The 19,685-nt window shown below is 40.5% G+C and overlaps 1 protein-coding gene across 4 annotated transcripts in view; it reads right to left on the bottom strand.

Annotated features, from left to right (window-relative positions):
• Window positions 1–19,685, bottom strand: part of LOC124555162 (rab-like protein 6) — a 194,564-nt gene that overhangs the window by 114,023 nt on the left and 60,856 nt on the right. For all 4 annotated transcript variants that reach the window (XR_006968521.1, XR_006968522.1, XR_006968523.1 and 1 more), the window contains exons 4-5: window positions 11,412–11,632; window positions 11,151–11,291 (exon numbers count right to left, since the gene is read on the bottom strand). Coding sequence is in view for 1 of the 4 variants with exons in the window: in XM_047128983.1 (XP_046984939.1) it covers window positions 11,151–11,291; window positions 11,412–11,632 (362 nt within the window). In the remaining 3 variants the exon portion in view is untranslated. The remainder of the gene's footprint in view (window positions 1–11,150; window positions 11,292–11,411; window positions 11,633–19,685) is intronic.

Here is a 19,685-nt window from a genome sequence, read left to right as displayed (position 1 = left end):
AAGCAAAACGAGGATAATGGAATGTAGTCTAATTAAGTCGGGTGATGCTGAGGGAATTAGATTAGGAAATGAGACACTTAAAGTAGTAAAGGAGTTTTGCTATTTGGGGAGCAAAAGAACTGATGATGGTCGAAGTAGAGAGGATATAAAATGTAGGCTGGCAATGGCAAGGAAAGCGTTTCTGAAGAAGAGAAATTTGTTAACTTCCAGTATTGATTTAAGTGTCAGGAAGTCATTTCTGAAAGTATTCGTATGGAGTGTAGCCATGTATGGAAGTGAAACATGGACGATAAATAGTTTGGACAAGAAGAGAATAGAAGCTTTCAAAATGTGGTGCTACAGAAGAATGCTGAAGATTAGATGGGTAGATCACATAACTAATGAGGAAGTATTGAATAGGATTGGGGAGAAGAGAAGTTTGTGGCACAACTTGACCAGAAGAAGGGATCGGTTGGTAGGACATGTTCTGAGGCATCAAGGGATCACCAATTTAGTATTGGAGGGCAGCGTGGAGAGTAAAAATCGTAGAGGGAGACCAAGAGATCAATACACTAAGCAGATTCAGAAGGATGTAGGTTGCAGTAGGTACTGGGAGATGAATAAGCTTGAACAGGATAGAGTAGCATGGAGAGCTGCATCAAACCAGTCTCAGGACTGAAGACCACAACAACAACATGTCATATGGAATAGTGTTGTCGGGTAAATCCTCTTTAAGAAAGAAAGTATTTGTTGCTCAAAAACATGCTATAAGAATAATATTTAGTGCTCCTCCATGATAATCTTGTAGACATCTGTTTAAGGAGTTTGGCATTCTGACTACTGCTTCATAGTACTTTATTTCCTTATGGAGTTTACTGTAAATAACCCACTACAGTTGAAGAGGAGCAATGGTGTATATAATTACAACACAAGAAGGTAAAATGACACTCATTACTCCACATTAAAGTTTCTGTAGCACAAAAAGGGGTTCACAATGCCACAACAAAAATTTGTTATCGCTTACCAAGTGGTATAAAATGTCTGACACACAGCAAACCAAAATTTGAAAACAAACTAAAAAAGTTTCTCCTTGACAACTCCTCCTATTCCACAGTAGAATTTCTTTTATTGTAATGTTTAAAACGTGGTTAGCAGGTATTACTAAGTAACATCTGTGTATTTAAAAAAAAGGCACTTGTAATTGTACAGCATGTAGCCATATTTAGAAATTAATTTGCGATGTGAATGTAAAATGAGTCAAGCAAAATTATTCATGGAACATGAAACTAACAAACAAAACCCACTGTGTGATTTTCCCTTATACACAGAGTATAAATGGCATTACTCCTACCTACTTTTCCAGTTTCACTGAAATGTTAATCATTTATATATCCAAGCATGTAGTGTACTTCATGCCAGTTTGATGTTTGTTGCAGTTTTAATAGCCAGTGGACCACATCGGTTAACATAGGATGTTTTAAAACATTGCTTTATATTGTTTCCATTATTGCACAGTTTTGCCTGTAAAGTCAGTTTCAAATGTTTGCCTGGAATACATACAGTACGTTGTCATAAGGTTTTAATTATCACTTTAAAAAAATAAAGTTACATAACTGAATGTTTGTTTGTTTAAAGGTACATATCACATTCCTGGTACACACAAAAATTTCTGTGTCACAGTACTGCAGTACGGTAGCATGCCACTGAAGGATCCAAAACAAAATGACATTGCTTACTGATAAAGCGGAGCATTGTGTGGTAATTTGTTTCCAGAACAGTGGAAATGTTGCATCTGTCTCAGATCAATCCAGATGACTTCTTTAGCTGGATTTTTGCAGCACTGTTCTCCTTCAAAATGAATTACCATACAATACTCCACTTCATCAATGGGCTGCAGCAATGTGTTTTCACTCCTCTAGCAGTGTGCTATAGAAATGTCAATCTGAAGTTTATGTTCACTCGAATTTCTAAGTGCATGTAGTTCCACATAAGCCTGGCAGATGTCAATACAGCCTATTTTGCCGTTGGTAGTAACTCCATTCAACTTTCTCGATGCTCGTTTGATCATTTTGTGCTCAAATTGCTAGCCCATCTACTATAGTTACCTGAACATCCATTGTAGGATTGAGGTGCATGAATATGAGATAAAAGGACAGTGCAAAAGTAAAACTTGATTCAAAAGAATATATCCTGAGTGTGGAAGGTGGTAGTTGTCAAAATGTTCGGAAGAGATTTTCATTAGTGACTGATAAAGATGTCAGTTACACGTATCGTCGCAAATGCTTTGCTCTCCTGTCTCTACAGATATGCCACCGCACATCTGAAGGCACACATCTGCAGAACATGACAAAGTGTAAGTTCTGAAGCATTACAAGTTTCAGTGACAGTTATGGCAATTAAAAAGGTGCATAGAAACTTGCATCACAGATCTTCAGCCATTTACATTAATATTAGTTGTAGGATTTTGTGCTTAATGTCATGAGTTTGTAAACATCAGTTCAGAATTGGGACACACAGACATCTCCAACATCCTATGACAGTGGCACGAAACATCAAGGACAAGCTGTTGAAATATGGGGGAGTATGACACCCAGCATTATCCAGGTCATAGGTGTGAAAGCATGTGGATGTACAGGGAATTTATGGAGCGACAAACATTGTAAAACGTGTTACCCATCTATTACTGTGTCTATTACTGTGCACTTTTTGTCAAGATTAGGCACTACAAAATATAGTATTGGAGACAAGAACTAGAATGAGGAAATATTAGTCAGAATGCTTCGAGTAAATTACCAGCATTTTAATAAGATTTCATTGCCACCCAGCAAGGTGCTAATGTATGCAAAGCATTGCAATCCTTTCAGCATTATGCATGCATTTGAAGTGTTTTTGAACCCAGTCCTGAAACACATGTTTGACGATGATTATTTGATAAATGAGGTTGCATTGGTTTATTCCATTACTTATGCCGTCACAGATACGGTCTGTTTCATGAAGAAAACTGGTGACATACATTCGATACAGGCATGCTTGAAGCAAGAAATGGAGAGTATGTGAAAAAGCGTGTTTTGAATCTTACAGTATGTAGTTATGCAGCACAATAAAATCATGCCAATGGTTCCACAGAGGGGCAATATGATCTTTCATTACAAGGCCAACTATCGTTACAAAGTTGTTCTGCGAAACTTCGCAGTGCTTCCAAATTTTTGTTATTGAATAAAACAACTTACTTTCTCTTATGGATAACTATGATGTTGCAATTAGACACTGTCACCCAGGAATATACATCTACAGCATAACTAAATTGTTCTGAGTGTAGTTCCATTGGCTGATGGGAGTATGTCAGTAGCAATACCACCCTGCAGACACACGGAGCTGCCACTAAAATGGTTGCAACAGCAACACGGCAAGTGGAACAGACTGGGTGGCCTCTATCCTCACCCACGGCACCTCATTTGACCACAGCCAGCCTGCTTCCAACAATTGTACTCGAGTGTGGTGAGCTCGAATGATTATTAGCGAACAAAATGCCCTATTTGCAGACCTCTACTGTGCTACAGTGTTGTGGCATGGTAATTTAAATGTGCACCAGGACTGCAGACAATATCTGTAAACATACAACAAATTAATTACATAACTATTTTAATGTGATAATTAAAACTTTATGACTACCTCTTGTACCAATTATTTAACATAGTTAAAATATGAAACAACCATTGGTTCTATAGTCTAAAAATTTACAAAAAGATGACTTACATAAATACATCCCATCAACTGGACACACCTGGGTTAGAGTCCAACAACTCTTCAAATCACACAACAGTATAAATGTCAGAGGTTGCCCTAGTTGCAATAAAACTTAACTCGTCTACAATTAAACGTGGCGGGAATACGACAAAAGGAATCCTCATATAAAGATGTGCACCGAGTTGCTGACCCTTCACTCACGGCTCTAGGTGGTGCCGCCTTCGGTCACGCATACTGATGCTGCTGCCAGTGGGCATAGCTGTGGATGGCTGGACAGTGGGCTGGGGATGATGGATACATCCAGCATGTCCCTCGTGTCCCCTGATCGGTCCACTACATTCCTTCCCAACTAACTATTTAATTGTAGACAAAATATGGGTTACAATCAAAGAATTAGTATCTGAGACAATTGAGTGATTTATGCCAAATAAATTTATAAAAGATGGTAATGATCCCCCATGGTACACAAAACAGGTCAGAACAATGTTGCAGAAGGAAATAAAAATGTATGCCAAATTTAAAAGAACACAAAATCTCAATATGACTGGCATGTTTTACTGAGGCTGGAAACTTCAATGCATTGCAGACTTCAATGCAAGAAGCTTTTAATAGCTTCCACAATGAAACTCCCTCTTGAAATGTGACACAAAATCAACAGCAATTCTGCTCGTATGTAAAGTACACCACCAGCAACACACAATGAATACCTTCACCGTGCATACTAATGGTAATATTACCAATGACAGCATCACTGAAGTAGAGATATGAAATACTGTTTACTGAAATTCCTTCACCAAAGAAATGAAGCAAACATCGCAGAGTTCCAATCAAGAACAATTGCCAACATGAGTAACTTAGAAGTAGATATCCTCAGTGTAGTAAAGCAGCTTAAATCACTTAATAAAAGCAAGTCTTGTGGTCCGTATAATATACCAATAATGTTCCTTTCATGGTATGCCAATACAATAGCCCCATACTCAGCAACCATAACTGCTCATTCATTGAAAGATCCATACCAAATGACTGAAAAGTTGCACAGATCACACAATTACTCAAGAAAGGAAGTAGGGGTAATCTGCTGAATCACAGACCTATATCACTGACATCAATTTGTGGTAAGATTTTGGAACATATACTGTGTTTGAGTATTACAAATTACCTAGAAGGTATCTATTGACACATAGTCTGCATGGATTCAGAAAATATAATTCTCGTGAAACACAATTACCTCTTTATCCTCTCGACGTAATAAGTGCTATCGACAGGGGATCTCAAATTGAGTCCAAATTTTTACATTTCCAGAAAGATTTTGACACTGTTCCTCACAACAGACTTCTAATCAAATTGCGTGCCTACGGTGTGCCACTTCAGTTGTGCAATCTGATTCACGAGTTCCTATCAGAAAGGTTACAGTACATAGTAATCAATGGAAAATCATCAAGTAAAACAGAAGTGATATTTGGTGTTTTCCAAGGAAGTGTTGTGGGCCCTATGCTGCTCCTAATCTATGTAAATCACCATCAGCAAACTCACCAGAAATAAAAAAGAATTGCCAAATGATTGAGACACGATATCTGTATGGTGTGAGAAGTGGCAATTGTCTCTGAATAATGAAAAGTGTGAGGTCATCCACCTGAGTATGAAAATAAAGCTGTTAAATTTCAGTTACACAACGAATCATACAAATTTAAAGGCTGTCAGTTCAACTAAATACCTACGAATTACAATTACAAACCACTTAAACTGGAATGATCATGTAGATAATGCTGAGTGGAAGACAAACCAAAGATAATGCTTTATTGCCAGGACACTTAGAAGATGCAACAGATCTGTTAAAGAGACAGCCTACACTATGCTTGTTTGTTGACACAGTCTGCATGGATTCAGGAAATATCATTCTTGTGAAACACAATTAGCTCTTTATCCTCTTTAGCTCTTTATGCTAGAGTATTGCTGTGTGGTATGGGTACCTTATCAGATAGAATTGATGGAGGACATCAAAAAAGTCCACAGAACAGCAGCTCATTTTGTATTATTGTGAAATAGGGGAGAAAGTGTTACAGATATGATAAGCAAGTTGGGGTGGCAATCATTAAAACAATGGTGATTTGCTTTGTGGCGAGATCCTTTCATGAAATTTCAATCACTAACTTTTAATGAGAAAATATTTTATTGTCACCAACCTAATCAGGGAGAAATGATCATCATAATAAAATAAGAGAAATCAGAGAGAGCAGCAAATGGTTGCACAAACAGGACACAGAAGTGAATACTACTTAAAAAAACAAACACATTGAAACCATTTCTGCCTGACAAAGCCTTCTGCCCACACAGACAAATTTCTGAGTAGAAAGTATGAACGTGGGTGGGTCACACTTATCAACCTTTGCTGTAGATTGGGGTTTTAAAAAGTCCAGTTACATAAATAACCAGAATGTAATTATATCTGCAAAGATACAATGTCTTTTTTTTTATTTTTAAACCTACACACACATTCCACACTGTAGCAAGTTTTAACAAATATGATTCATAGAACCTGCTAAAAATTAAAACTAAACTACAATTTTTATGTCTTTTAGCATATTGGTAAGACTGTAACAAACAAATATTTCTAACATATCAACACTTGTTTGGATTGCACAGAAGCAAAAAACCTGACAAAATTTCTTCTTAGTCTCTGTAAAAGCATAAAGAGCAATTCTCTAGAGATTGTCTTCTCCTGGAGCATTCTGAGACTAACCAAGAGCTGTGCTGTGTAAACCATCATTACAGAAAAAAGACTGCTTAAAAGACAACTGATGAACAAATGTAAAACTCTAGATCAATCATATTGATTGTGCATTTCACCTACATCTCAACACCTTGCTAAAACTTTCAATTTGCCATTCTAACTCCTATTTTGCTTACACTGTTTCAGGAGCTGTTCTGTTTGACAGAATATTTTTGCCCTACATCACCTCACACCAGGAGGTGCCAATTCAGATGGCTCTCTTTGAAAACACGTGAGAGGGACGATGACAATACAAGTACAGTCTCCAAGTTCAGGAGGTCCTATCTGAAGAAAGGTGCTCTAATCTTTGTCTGCGGGAGGATGAGAACTGTGGATTGGCTTACAGAATTGGCGCTGAAGATATCTCGATAGAAAGAGGTGAAGCTGCTGGTCCAGACAGTGGTTGAGCTCTTCAAGTCCATAGGGACATGACTGGAGTACCAAAACTTCCTAAGGACACTCCTCCAAAGACTCTTCTGGAGAAACTATGGGCACAGAACCATCTGGTCTTGACAAAGAACTGGAGGGTAATCAACCATAAGGTTGTATTGGATGGTCTAATCCTTGTGGTGGAAGTTGTTGAAGAATCCCTGAGGGCAATGCAAGAACAAAACCTGAAACTTTTGTTAGGGTCCTCACAGGATAATCGAGGACATTGGAAGTGGCTATGGGGGCAAAGAAGACAGCTGTAAGTGTTGTAGATAAACCTGTAACACAGTAAGGGGCAGCTGCCACCTGAGTCGTCTTCTGAGAGGAGAGGAGGTGGATATGGACCTGACCTGTGAACTCAATTTTTATAAAGGGATTGATTTATGCTGGAAATCTAAGGAACTACAGAACATTCCCCGATGTCAAGAATGGAATTAAAGTCATTAAAATGATGGAATTTTGTTCCATGTACTTACTGACCATCAAGATGAAGCAGCAAAAGGAAGGCAGTGTGAGGAAAATTACACTGGTGTTAGCTTACTGCCCTTAAGAGGACACTGCTTACCCTTCCCAGGAAGTGAGGAGACTGACAATTCAACTGTGAACAGCTGTCTAACTACTGTGTATTGGTTGTCATGCCAATGCCAACAACCTGGTGCGGCGAAGCAGCTACACCAACAGCAGAGGTGAGTACCTTCTCAAATATTTACTCAAGAGTAACATGGAGATCCTAAATAAGAGCAGAGAACATACCTTCAGGAACATCAGAAGGGAAGAAGTAATCGACATAACTTTTGGATCCATCTTAATGGGTAGTTAGGTCAAACAACAGAATGTGGCGTTGGAGCCAAACATATCTGACCACAAGTACATAAAGCTGAGGTTGACATGGATGCTAAACAGACCATGGCCTATAGGAATCCTGGGAAAACAGAGTTGGATTCGTATAGGAGAGACTTAAACTCATACCTACCTGAAGTCAGAACTTTAATAAGGAATCTACTAGATCTTGAGGAAATGGCAGACAGAGTGACATCTGTCATTATGAACTTGAACTTAGAAAACTGTCTTATCACCAACAAGTACACGAACAGAAATGCACATTGGTGGGACAATAACCTGAAAATGTAAAGGAAGTAGTTAAAAAGACAGTTTAATACTGCAAAAAGGAAAGGAAAATGGCCAAAAAATCGGGAGATCCTTACCAAATTATGATTAAGCGAACAAACCTATCATCCCGGAAGGTACTCTGTGATAGATGGAAGATACAACTATGCAACACTTCACTTCATACAATTGTCACTAAAATACCAACTAATCCAAGATAAGACTCTAAAGAAGGAGGATGGTTAGTATACAAGGACAACACACGAGATACTGGATGTTCTCAACACTCACTTTTCTCAATGCACCCTGGAAGATAACACAAACCAAGATTCAGTCCTGGGAAGGTACTGGTTTACAGGAAGCCGAAGGGAGGTCTGGGGATCTGCCACAGCATACATTGATTTAAAAACAAAAACAAAAAAATTCCGAGGGTGGTGAGAACATTTCAATCATTCAAGACACCAGGCCCTGGTGGGATCTTTCTGGCTCTACTGCCAGAAGCAGGAGAGGGAATAATTAGATTCCTAAAAAGATTGTTTAGAGTCTGCCAAGCAGCAGGAGTCATTCTGATGAGGACATCCTTAGTGGTGTCGAAATCTAGGTCAATGTATCACAAAGTTATTTGCAACCACTTGGCAGTATGAGGCCTATATTGAAACTAATATATGGTTCCTGAGAAACAGCCATGTTTAAAACTGTCATTCTTAATGCTTGGTAGATGGTGAAGGTTGTTTTCATTCTGAAGTCAAGAAGAACTGGTCTTACCATGGCCAAGGATATGAAACTGATCAGTCTGTCCTCCTTTCTCTTAAAGGCATTAGAATAACTGGTTAATATGCATTTTAGGGAATGAATGTAAACCATTGTGAGTATCAGCCAGGTAAATAATGTAAAACAGCATATCACCAACTTGCTGGGAAGGTGGAAAAAGCACTACACTTTCAGGAAATTGCTCTCTGCATTGTCCTGGACATCAAAGGGACTTTTAGAATTAAGATCTTTGAACACATGCTTAGAGTTACAGAAAGGCACACAATTCATTTCGAACAGTGTGCCAAACCAGTGCAGGAAACAGGATCTAAGCATCTGTCCCAAGAAAACTTTTGTAGCACCGTTCATGAGGAAGCATATCCAGGACATTTACTGGAAATTCAAGTTCTTCGACATAACTCTACCAATAGAGGAGGTAGTGAAGTATCTAGGGGTAAAGCTGGAAGTGAAACTATCATGGACCCTCACAAAAGGAATATGTGTTCCAAGACGAAACATACTCAAAAACTGGGGTGTAAACACCAAGAGTATGTACTGGATATACACCAGTGTAATAAGACCTATGATAATTTATGGGCTATAGTACGGTGAGACAAATTAGAACAGAAGATGGCTGCTAAGGAGCTTGGCAAGGTGCAGACACTGGCTTAACCATAACACAGAATTAGCAGCACACCTACTACTGGATTGGAGAAGATGCTGGACATGCCCCCATCACAACTGCAGTTAAAATGGAGGCAGCAGCAGTTGGTTCCAGTCTAAAACCTGGAAATAATTCGTTACCAAATGATATATGGAATCCTACACCAATATAGGGATTGTTGAGGAAATTCCAGATGATTATAAAATAGCTTTCAGCTGTTTCAGAAAACCTTTCAGTGAAACAACTGAAAGTACAGAGCACTGGAAAAATGAACCACGACACCATGCAGGAGGGTGAGTTTGTTTTACTAATGGGTCAAAAACAGACAAAGGAACTGGGGAAAGGGAATACGGGGTACAGTCTATGCCACAGAATGCAATCTCCCTACAAAAGCTGGCCACGGTACTACAGGCAAAAACATCCACTATCAGGGTGTGCGTGGAAGAGAATTTGCATAGGTGCTACACAGATTGTAGCAACTAAACTTATTCAAACAACCAAGCAGCTCTGCAATCTGTGTCAGGCCCTGCAATGAGATCAAAGGTGTTTGCAGAATGTCACAAAGCCCTTCTATGGGTTCCTGGAAACTCAGGAACCAGTGGTAAGAAACCAGATGATAGGCTGGCCAGGAGAAGTATGACAACTCCTTACTGGACCAGAACCTGTCGTAACCATCGTCTCTCACTAAAGTGATGCTTAAATCAAAACTAGATCAAAAGGCAGCATGTAGAATATTGGACTATGACACAAAAACCAAAACACGGCAAGCTACAGTAAACTCATGGTAGGACTAACAACAGGCCATGGGAACTTTAAGAAACATCTACAAATGATGGGTGTAGAGACAGAAGCTCTTAGGTGTAGGCTATGTGGTGAAGGTGATAAAACTGCACCATACCTAATCTTCCAGTGTGAAGAGTTTTCAGGTTATCAAGTCCTGAAGAAATTGTGGCTAATAAACAACTACTACTAAAAGGCTTCCTATTGCACTTTAAGGGTACTGGCTGGCTTTACTAGTGTCACAGGGAGTGAAACCACACAATAAATCCTGTTTCAGTGTGGGCAACAGTGGGCTAGGACTTCTGTTGTTTTTATCTCCCTGTTCAAATCATTGTCTGTAACTTCACATGCCACATGTTGAACACAATGTTTCCCTTTACTCGAAAATCTATTACCATAAAACCCATGTTTCTTAAAAACACTTCGTTTAGGCATCATACATTTTGAGAGATTTACCAATCTGTTCATCACTTTTGTTTAGAAAAACGTTAGCACTTCGATATACAACACATGTTCATACTATGAAGCAATACGATACTGTTTTTGACAGTGCTATCAATACAAACACGTAATTTAACCTTTATAACACAGCAATCCACAGCCTTATAAATAAAAAAGTACAGATTTTATTAGATTTTGAAGTAATGCACATAAAAATTTGAACATTTTCAACCAGTGTAGATTATATTTAAAAAAATAAAATAAAATACTTCCCATGTGGGTTTATAAGTGATATATGTATATCATTTTATTCAGAAAATTACAAATTTTATAATGAGATAAAAATCCAAAAACGAGAGATAAAAATTTTCCATTCTAACTCCCCTTAACTCTACACAAATAGGTAGCAGAAATCATTAAATATGGAAATTATTCAAGCAGTATCCAAGTTGCAAGAATTTCACAATTACATGGATGGCTCACCTTTTAAATTCTTCAATATAGTACGCTATATGATCTGGTGTGACTGTGCGATGATGAGCCATATCACAATGGTTGGCTAAAACTAGAACAGGAATATGGTTTGGCACTTTAGGCAGCTCCCTCTGAACATAATCAAAAGTCCTAAAGGGAACAGAGAGTGATTTTTTTAGTCATTCTAACAGTAAGTTTTGGTACAATACTTATAAGTTTTGACAAAGAACAATATCAAGACTCTCCATATATGTACAATACCTCACTCACCAACTTTTTGTTATATCCATCAACATGATCACTCCATTAGTTCCTTTGTAAACATCAAGAAACTCTGCATCTAATGCAGGCTCTTCTGGAACCTCTAACTGAGCATTATCCAATTTCAAACCATCAAATCTAGTCTTCTTTTTCCCTTTGTCTACAACATCCCAAACTTCTACTTTCACAACATCATCTGTTGCTTTGTAACTCCACTGAATGCAAGCAACCTTAATAAAAAAAAAAGTATCCAGTATAAATTGTTTTAAAATATTTATGTTCATTAGTATATGAAGCAAACTAAATAACTCATGTGAAAATGCAACATTATTTAAAAAGAATTCAGCTGCAAACTTATGCTATCATTCATAACACAAACATATTTGAAATCAAACTACATAAATTTATTTCTTAAAAAGTTTTCCAGTGTTAGCATCAGTATTTGTTAATATTCTAGGATAATATTCTGAACTCACACAGTAGTTAACGAGCGTAGCACGAAATTTACACTATCTGCAGTCGTGTAATATGAGACCCAAACAAACCACTTGAATGGCATAATTGAAAGACTCAGACATTTCCTTCACTTTACTGGGTCACTGATTGTGGATACTAGATCTTTTGTCCTATCTCCAAGTTAACATGTCTTTCTTGAAAGACAACCCTCTGAGAGGCATTTCCACTACAGCACAAATAACATCAGCATCTGCACCTGTATTCACAACAGTATTACTTTCCCATTTCTCACTGCAGTTGTAGATGCCATATGAAAAAAATTACTGCCAAAATTGTTTCTGTACACACCTTAATCTATCAAATTTGATTTCTGTGTTCTCAATGGGATACACATAGAGGGTGGAACAGAAATTCTTAGATATTTCTGTGAAGACATCTTGTCAAATTTTTAAGTGCGAATTCTCACATACTATATATCTGCCAGTAGGACGTACTAGACAAGTTTCTGTCTGTGTCCATAATGCTCATACATCATACCATGAAAATGAAATTGCCACAAGTCATGAAGCTCTACTTCTTGAAATATATAACTGACAAAGTTAGTTATTTAATAACTGAGCATTGCAAAGCAAGAACACTAAATGTGGTATACACCAGCCTTTTGCAAATAATATAATCTTTCTTACAAGTCTCATATTCAAATTTCAGAATTATTAAATTAACAAGATCAGAAAAAGGATATATTGCTATTCAACATAAATGTGACATGTTGAGTTGCAGACACACACATTGAAAACACTGTTACACAGTTGGCTTTTGGTCATAGTTTTCTGCAGATAGGAAAACATTCACACAAGCAAGCACAGCTCAAGCACAAATGACCACCATCTCCGGCAGGTTGGACCAGAATGGTGCTGTAAAGTTGAATGAAAGCTGCAATCTGGAATGGGGCGGTGAGGGGGAGAAGAGCGCTGTCTGGCAGGGCATCAAGGGACAAGACGGAGGCATGAAAAGATTGCCAGGTGCGGTATTTGGAGGCTCTGGTGAAGGGAGGTGAACCATGCTCTGGTCCACAGTAGGGCATGGCCAATCATCCTGGTGGACAGCTTGTTGTCAGTCATACCAATATAAAAAGCTGTGCAATGAGTGCAGCAGAGCTGGTATATGACAACATGGCTGCTTTCACTGGTGGCCTGGCCTCTGATGGAGTAGGATAAGCCTGTGACAAGACTGGAATAAGAAGTGCTAGGTGGGTGGACTGGGAAGGTCTTGCAACTGGATCTTCCACAGGGATACAATCCTTGTGGCAAGGGGTTGGGGTTGGGAGTGGCATAGGGATGGACTAGGATGTTGTGGAGGTTGGGTGGGCAATGGACCACCACTTTAGGAGGGATAGGAAGTATCTTGGGTAGGATGGTCCATAATTTCATGCTGACATAATGAAAGCCCTAGCGAAGGATGTGGTTCAGTTGTTCCAGTCTGGGGTGGTACTAGGTGACAAATGGGACACCCATTTGTGGCTGGTTCTTAGGGGTGGTGAAAGGACTTGGGTGTAAGGGGGAATGTCACAGGAGATCTGTTTGCAGACTATGTCTGGGGATAGTGCCTGTGAGGGCCTTGATGAGGCCTTCAGCATATTGGGCAAGGGAGTTCTTGTCACTGCAGATATTCTGTTCCCAGGTGGCTAGGCTGTATGGGAGGAATCTTTTGGTGTGGATGGGATGGCAGCTGTCAAAGTGAAGCTACTGTTGGTGGTTTTAATATGGACAGAGATGTGGATGGAGCTATCAGGGAGTAGGAAAACTGAGGTTGAGGAGGACCAGGTGAAGTGGATGGGATAGAAGGTGTTGAAGTTGTGAAGGAATGAGCCTAGTGTGTCTTGACCAGGAGCCCAGATCATGAAGATATCATCAATAAACCTGAATCAGACCAGGGGTTTGGCATTGTTGAAGGCTAGGAAGATTACCTCTACATGGCCCATAAACAGGTTGGCATAGGAGTGTGCCATGCGAGCACCCATGACTGTGCCATGGATTTGTTTGTATGCTTTCCATTCAAAGGAGAAGTAGTTGTGGGTTAGGATCAAGTCAGTAAGGTGAATGAGGTAGTGAATTTGGAGTGTGAAGGACATTGGGAAAGATAGTGTTCAGTAGTGACAAGATAATCGGCATGAGGGATGTTGGTGTGTAGGGAACTGATGTAAACAGTAACAAGTAGGGACACAGGAGGTAAAGGGGTGGGGGATGGTGGGGAGTTGTTGAAGGTTGGTATCTTTGATGTGAGAGGGTAGACTCCAGGCAATTGGTTGAAGGTGTTGGTCAATGATGGCCAAAATTCATTCAGTGATGGCACAATAACCAGATACAATGGTGCGTTCAGGATTGTTAGGTTTGTGGATTTTGGGGAGCACACAGAAGGCATGTGTGTGAGGCATTATAGGGGTGAGGATGGAAATGGGTTGAGGGGAGAGGTTCTGGGAATGGCCTAAGGCTTTAAGCACGGACTGTATGTTATGCTGGACTTCTGGGATGGGATCACTCCTGCACAGTTTATAGATGGAGGTGTCAGATAATTGGCAGAGTTTTTCCGCCAGGTAGTCACTGCAATTCATAAGGACAGCGGTGGAACCTTTCTCTGCAGGTAGGATGATTAGATCAGGATTTGTTTTGAGGTTGTGTATGTTTGTCCATTCTTCCGCTGAAAGTTTGGTGTTCTTCTTAAGGGAATTGTGGAAGGATGGTGAAGCCAAGTTGGAAGTAAGGTATTCCTGGAAGGTGACCAGAGGGTTTTTGGATGTGAGGGGGGGAGCATCTCGGTTGGATGGTGGTATGAACTGGGAGAAGCTGAGTTTTATGTTGGTATTTGGATGGCTTTGGTTTGAGGGATTGGCAGCAAAAAAGTGTTTCCATTGCTGGGATCAGGAGGAGGAGAGTATGTTTCTTACAAGTCTAACATGGTTAAATCTGGGTGTAGTGCTGAAGGTGAGGCCTTTGGACAGGACTAAAACTCCTGTGAGACTAAGGATTTTGGTGGAAAAGTTGACAACAGTGTTCCGGAAATGTTTCTGCTCTGGTTTTACAGGAAGTGTTGGTAGTGAGTTTTGGGGGATGTTATAAGTTGAAAAGGTTGGCTAGGCAGGGTCTTGGTGCAATGAGAGGTTCACAAGGAGGAAGACTGTGGGTAAGACAGGGGTTGGATACTGGCACCCCAAGGTGTCAGTAGGCTGGATAATTTATGGAGATGGAGTAGGAATGCTCATCCAGGTGCTGAAGAGGAATGGATTTGATTTCAGAGATGTGACGTACATAGTAGGGATTGCACAGTAGCTGTATCTTGTGGAGGGAGCAGAGGTGGTTCTGGGATGCCAGCGCAGTGGAGACGTATTTTTTTGCAATACGAGGTTTGTGAGGGCCACAGACTGGAAGAATCTGTAAATGTGAAGGTCATTGTGAAAGGAGGGGTAGAATCCAGAGAAATGAATTTTTATAGTTAGGTCACTGGGGTGACTTAGGCAGCATTTAAGGAACTGGATGTGGGACTGAAATTTAGCCAGTGAAAGGGATATTTTCTGAACTGGTGTAGAAAGCTGGAGCAGGGGCCACTGTGGCAAGGATGGCATTGGGGAAATAGTAATGATATGGAAATGGGCAAATGAAAGCGTTAGTTGGCTGTGAGGGGAGCTGGAAAAGAGTAAAAATGTGTAAAAATATGTATAGGCACATGAAAACATACACAACTATGTAAAAATATGCACAAATACATAAAACCACAAACAAATATGCACAAATACATAAAAACATGAACAAATATACAAAAATATTTAAAAAATATGTGTAGCTATGTAAAAATACACACAAATACGTAAGAAATGTACAAAAATATGGAAGAAAAGGAGTGGAATGATGTATGGGAGTATGCACATGTAGGGATGAGAGAAGAGAGAGGGAAGGGGGCTGGTTACGTCGAGGTTGACAAGTTTGTGTGGCACATGTAGGTGTCGAAAATAAACTGTAAAAATACATGAGGATGAGGGAGGAAATAGCATCAATAGGAATAACTATAATTATCAGTGAGAATTTGGGGCATGATATGCTGCACCAGCCAATATATGCAATGGGAACACATCTTTGCCATCCATCCCTCCAACTGAAGACAACCTAATCCCAATACTGAACCCTACCTCTCCCAGTTCATATCACAATCTAACCTTGATCCTTCCCACCCCCCAACCCCCCACCCCACTAACCATCCACTCACCCCTGATCACCATCAAAGAATTCAAGAATAACTTGCCTCTAACTTGGGCTCACTATCATTTTCCAACAGAAGAAAAGACATCCGTAAACCACTCCTAAAACAAATCTGGACGTAATCATCCAAGCTGCAAACACAGATTCCACCCCTGTCATTATGAATTGCAGTGACTACCTCGAAGAAGGCCTCAGCCAATTATCTGATCTGACACCTATAAGCTCTTCCACAGTCATCCCATCCCATCCCAGCCCAGCCCATCCCATCCAACATCTGCTTAAATCCTTAGGCTCTTCCCAGACCCTCTTCCTTCAATCCATTTCCCTTGTCACTCCTGTGGCACCCCACACACTCACCTTCTACATGCTCCTCAAAACCCACAAACCCAACAATTTTCAACACCCCATTGTAGCTGGTTATTGTGCCTTCAATGAAATACTTTTGGCCCTCCTTGACCAACACTTACAACCAACTGCCTGGAATCTAGCCTCCCACATCAAAGATACCAACCACTTTCTTCACCAACTCTCCACCATCCCCATCACTTTACCTCCTGCAGCCCTACTCTTCAGTGTTGATGCCACTTCCCTGTACACCAACATAACTCATGTCCATGGCCTTGCCAACTGAACACTACCTTTCCCAACATCGTTCAGATGCCAAACCCACTATCTCATTTCTCACGCACCCTAGTAACTGTATCTTAATGCACAGCTACATGTTTTTTGAAGGGGAGGTAAACAAACAAACCCTTGGCACAGCCATTGGCACCTGCATGGCACCCCCCTATGCCAACCTGTTTATGGGTCATGCAGAGGAAACCTTCTTAGCCTCCAACAATGTCAAACCCCTGGTCTGGTTCAGGTTTACTGACGATACGTAGCAATACCTGCGTCTTGACAGTTGCCATCCCTTCCACACCAAAAAATTCGTTCCATACAGCCTGGCTACCTGGAGACAGCATACCTGTAGTGACTCCCTTGTCCAATATGCTAAAGGTCTCACCAAGGCTTTCACGGACACTATCCCCAGAAGTAGTCTGCAAACAGATCTCCTGTGCCATTTTCTCACTCACCACCAATCCACCCACCACTCCCACGAACTGTCTACAAAGGGTTGCCCCCTTTCATCACCTAATACCTCCTTCAGCTGGAACAGCTGAACCACATCCCTCATGAGAGTTTTGGTTACCTATCATCATACCCTGAAATGAGGGACAGCCTACCCAAGATACTTCCTACCCCTTCTAAAGTGATGTTCCATCACCCACCCAACTACCACAACATCCTAGTTTATTCCTATGCTACTCCCAAACCCAACCCCTTGCCACAGGAATCATATGCCTGTGGCACACCCAGGTGCAAGACCTACCCAATTCACCCACCTAACATTTCTTACTCCAGTCCTGTCACAGGCTTATTCTACCCCATCAGAGGCTGGGTCACAAGCAGTCATGTCATATACCAGCTCCACTCCAATCATTGCACAGCTTTTTATATTGGTATTACTAACAACAAGTAGTCCACCAGGATGAACGGCTGGCCACTGCCATACTGTGGCCCAGAGAACGGCTGACCACCCTGTGGTCCAACATCGCTGTACATAACATGCTGAATTTCAGTCACTGCTTCACAGCCTGGGCCATCTGGATCCTCCACTTCAACACCAGGTTTTCTGAACTGTGGAGGTGGAAGTTATCCTTAAAACATTCTCAGCTTCTGAAATGATCCCGGCCTCAATGTATGGTAAGATACTGTCCCCACACCCCCTCCGCCCAACAGTTTCCACCACCTCTGTCATATCACTTCCTCCCTATACATGTCCCCTCACCCTCATTGTGTGTCACCCTCTGCAAATGCATCCACTTGTCTTTCCCTCTCCCTGTTCCTCTGCCCCCCCCCCCTCCTTCCATCTTCCTGCCCCACAGCCTTCCGATGCTGCACCGGGCAGTCTTGTCATGCCTCCATCTAGCCCCTCCACACACTGTCAGGCTGTGCTCTTCTGCTATCCCTCCCCATTCCCTGCCCCACAACAGATTGCTGCTTTTTTCTCCATTACAGTAGCATTCTGGTCTGAGCTGCTGGCGATAGCAATCATGTGTGCTTGAGGTGTGCTGCTTGTGTGAATATCTGTATGTTTTTCTATCTGAAGAAAGCTTTGGCCAAAAGCCAAAGGTGTAACAGTCTTTTCATTGTGTGTGTGACTCAATGTGTCATATTTATGGTGAGTAGCAGTCTATACCTTTCCTAATATTGTTGATATTCCAACCTGGAGCTTCCATTGTAGAACTATTAAACTGTCTATACCTTTCTTTTTATTATTGAGCTGTTTAAAAAGAATTAAACATTATACATTTTCTGACTATAGCATGTGGAAGTGTGCCAATGTTCTTACATGTAGATTTGTTGAGTAATGTCAGTTCATTAGTGCCACACTCAAACATACAGATCCCATATGTGTGGGTACATGAAACAACATTATTTATGATAAAATAATTCAGGGGTGTACTGACAGTACACATTATTTCAGTGATCAATCCTGTTACCATTATTCAGTATCCTGATAAACTGTCCATCAAAAGCTCTGGAGATGCCTTTAACCTCGTACCCCACACCTTCTGCCCGATGTCCCATCCCTGGTCTCCTCTCATAAATGCACCAGCATGCTGACCTCTGCTCCATCAATCCCAGGAGGTGGTTCCCTAGGTTTGCTACAAGGCTTGTTCTTTTGAAAAATTAAACCAAGTATGAAATCCAAAGCTTTACTAAGGTTATAGCCAGCACCACAGTTGATTAATTGCTTCCTGGTTCATATTTCAATATATAGCTTGATGATGCAACTGAACTCCATGCCATGTATTTCTGACAAACAATGTTGCACAACTATTGACTTGTTGGGCTGCATTAAATGAGTTTGCAAGTGATGTTCTCAGCAGCAGTCTTTGTCGCTGTGTAGTGTGTGTTGGATGTATGGTTTGCCACATTAGCAGGGAATTTGATAGTCCCAGTCCTTGCAAAGTGTAAGATCATCCTTGACACCCCAGTAATGCCTGGACCTTAATAAAGGGTTCAACAGAGTCTTAATATGATGTTTCATATCTGTATGTGCCACAAACTAGGGCTCCACCGGTAAAAATAGGACAATTGCTTCGGAAACACCACAATAACAATGGATTTCATCTACTAAGACACATGCATTACTGGGGAGTATCAAAAACAGTCTTCCACTTCCCAGGCCAGGGTGTATCAAATTATCTGCTATGGTGGCAAATTGTACATCGGACAAACAATACACACTGTCAAGGAACAGTGCCAAGTACAGTACTTCAATGATGTATGCGTTTAATGCACCTCAACAAGTCAGCAGTCGCAGACGACTGTCTATTAGACTTGACATGGAGTATAATTACACCAGACTCCTGGCTCCAACATCACATTTCTCTGACTGCGTCATCAATCAGTTTATCAAGATACGAATCAGGAACCAAATAATCAACCATGATGCTTGCTACAAGATCAGCAAACTGTTGGACTTTGTATTTACTTTAATTAAGTTAAAGAATAAGACTTTGAACAA

Source organism: Schistocerca americana, chromosome X, assembly GCF_021461395.2.
Source record: "Schistocerca americana isolate TAMUIC-IGC-003095 chromosome X, iqSchAmer2.1, whole genome shotgun sequence".
NCBI classification, from domain to species: domain Eukaryota; kingdom Metazoa; phylum Arthropoda; class Insecta; order Orthoptera; family Acrididae; genus Schistocerca; species Schistocerca americana.
Note: the sequence above shows the minus strand (reverse complement) of the source record. Positions and strands in the feature narration are given on the sequence as shown.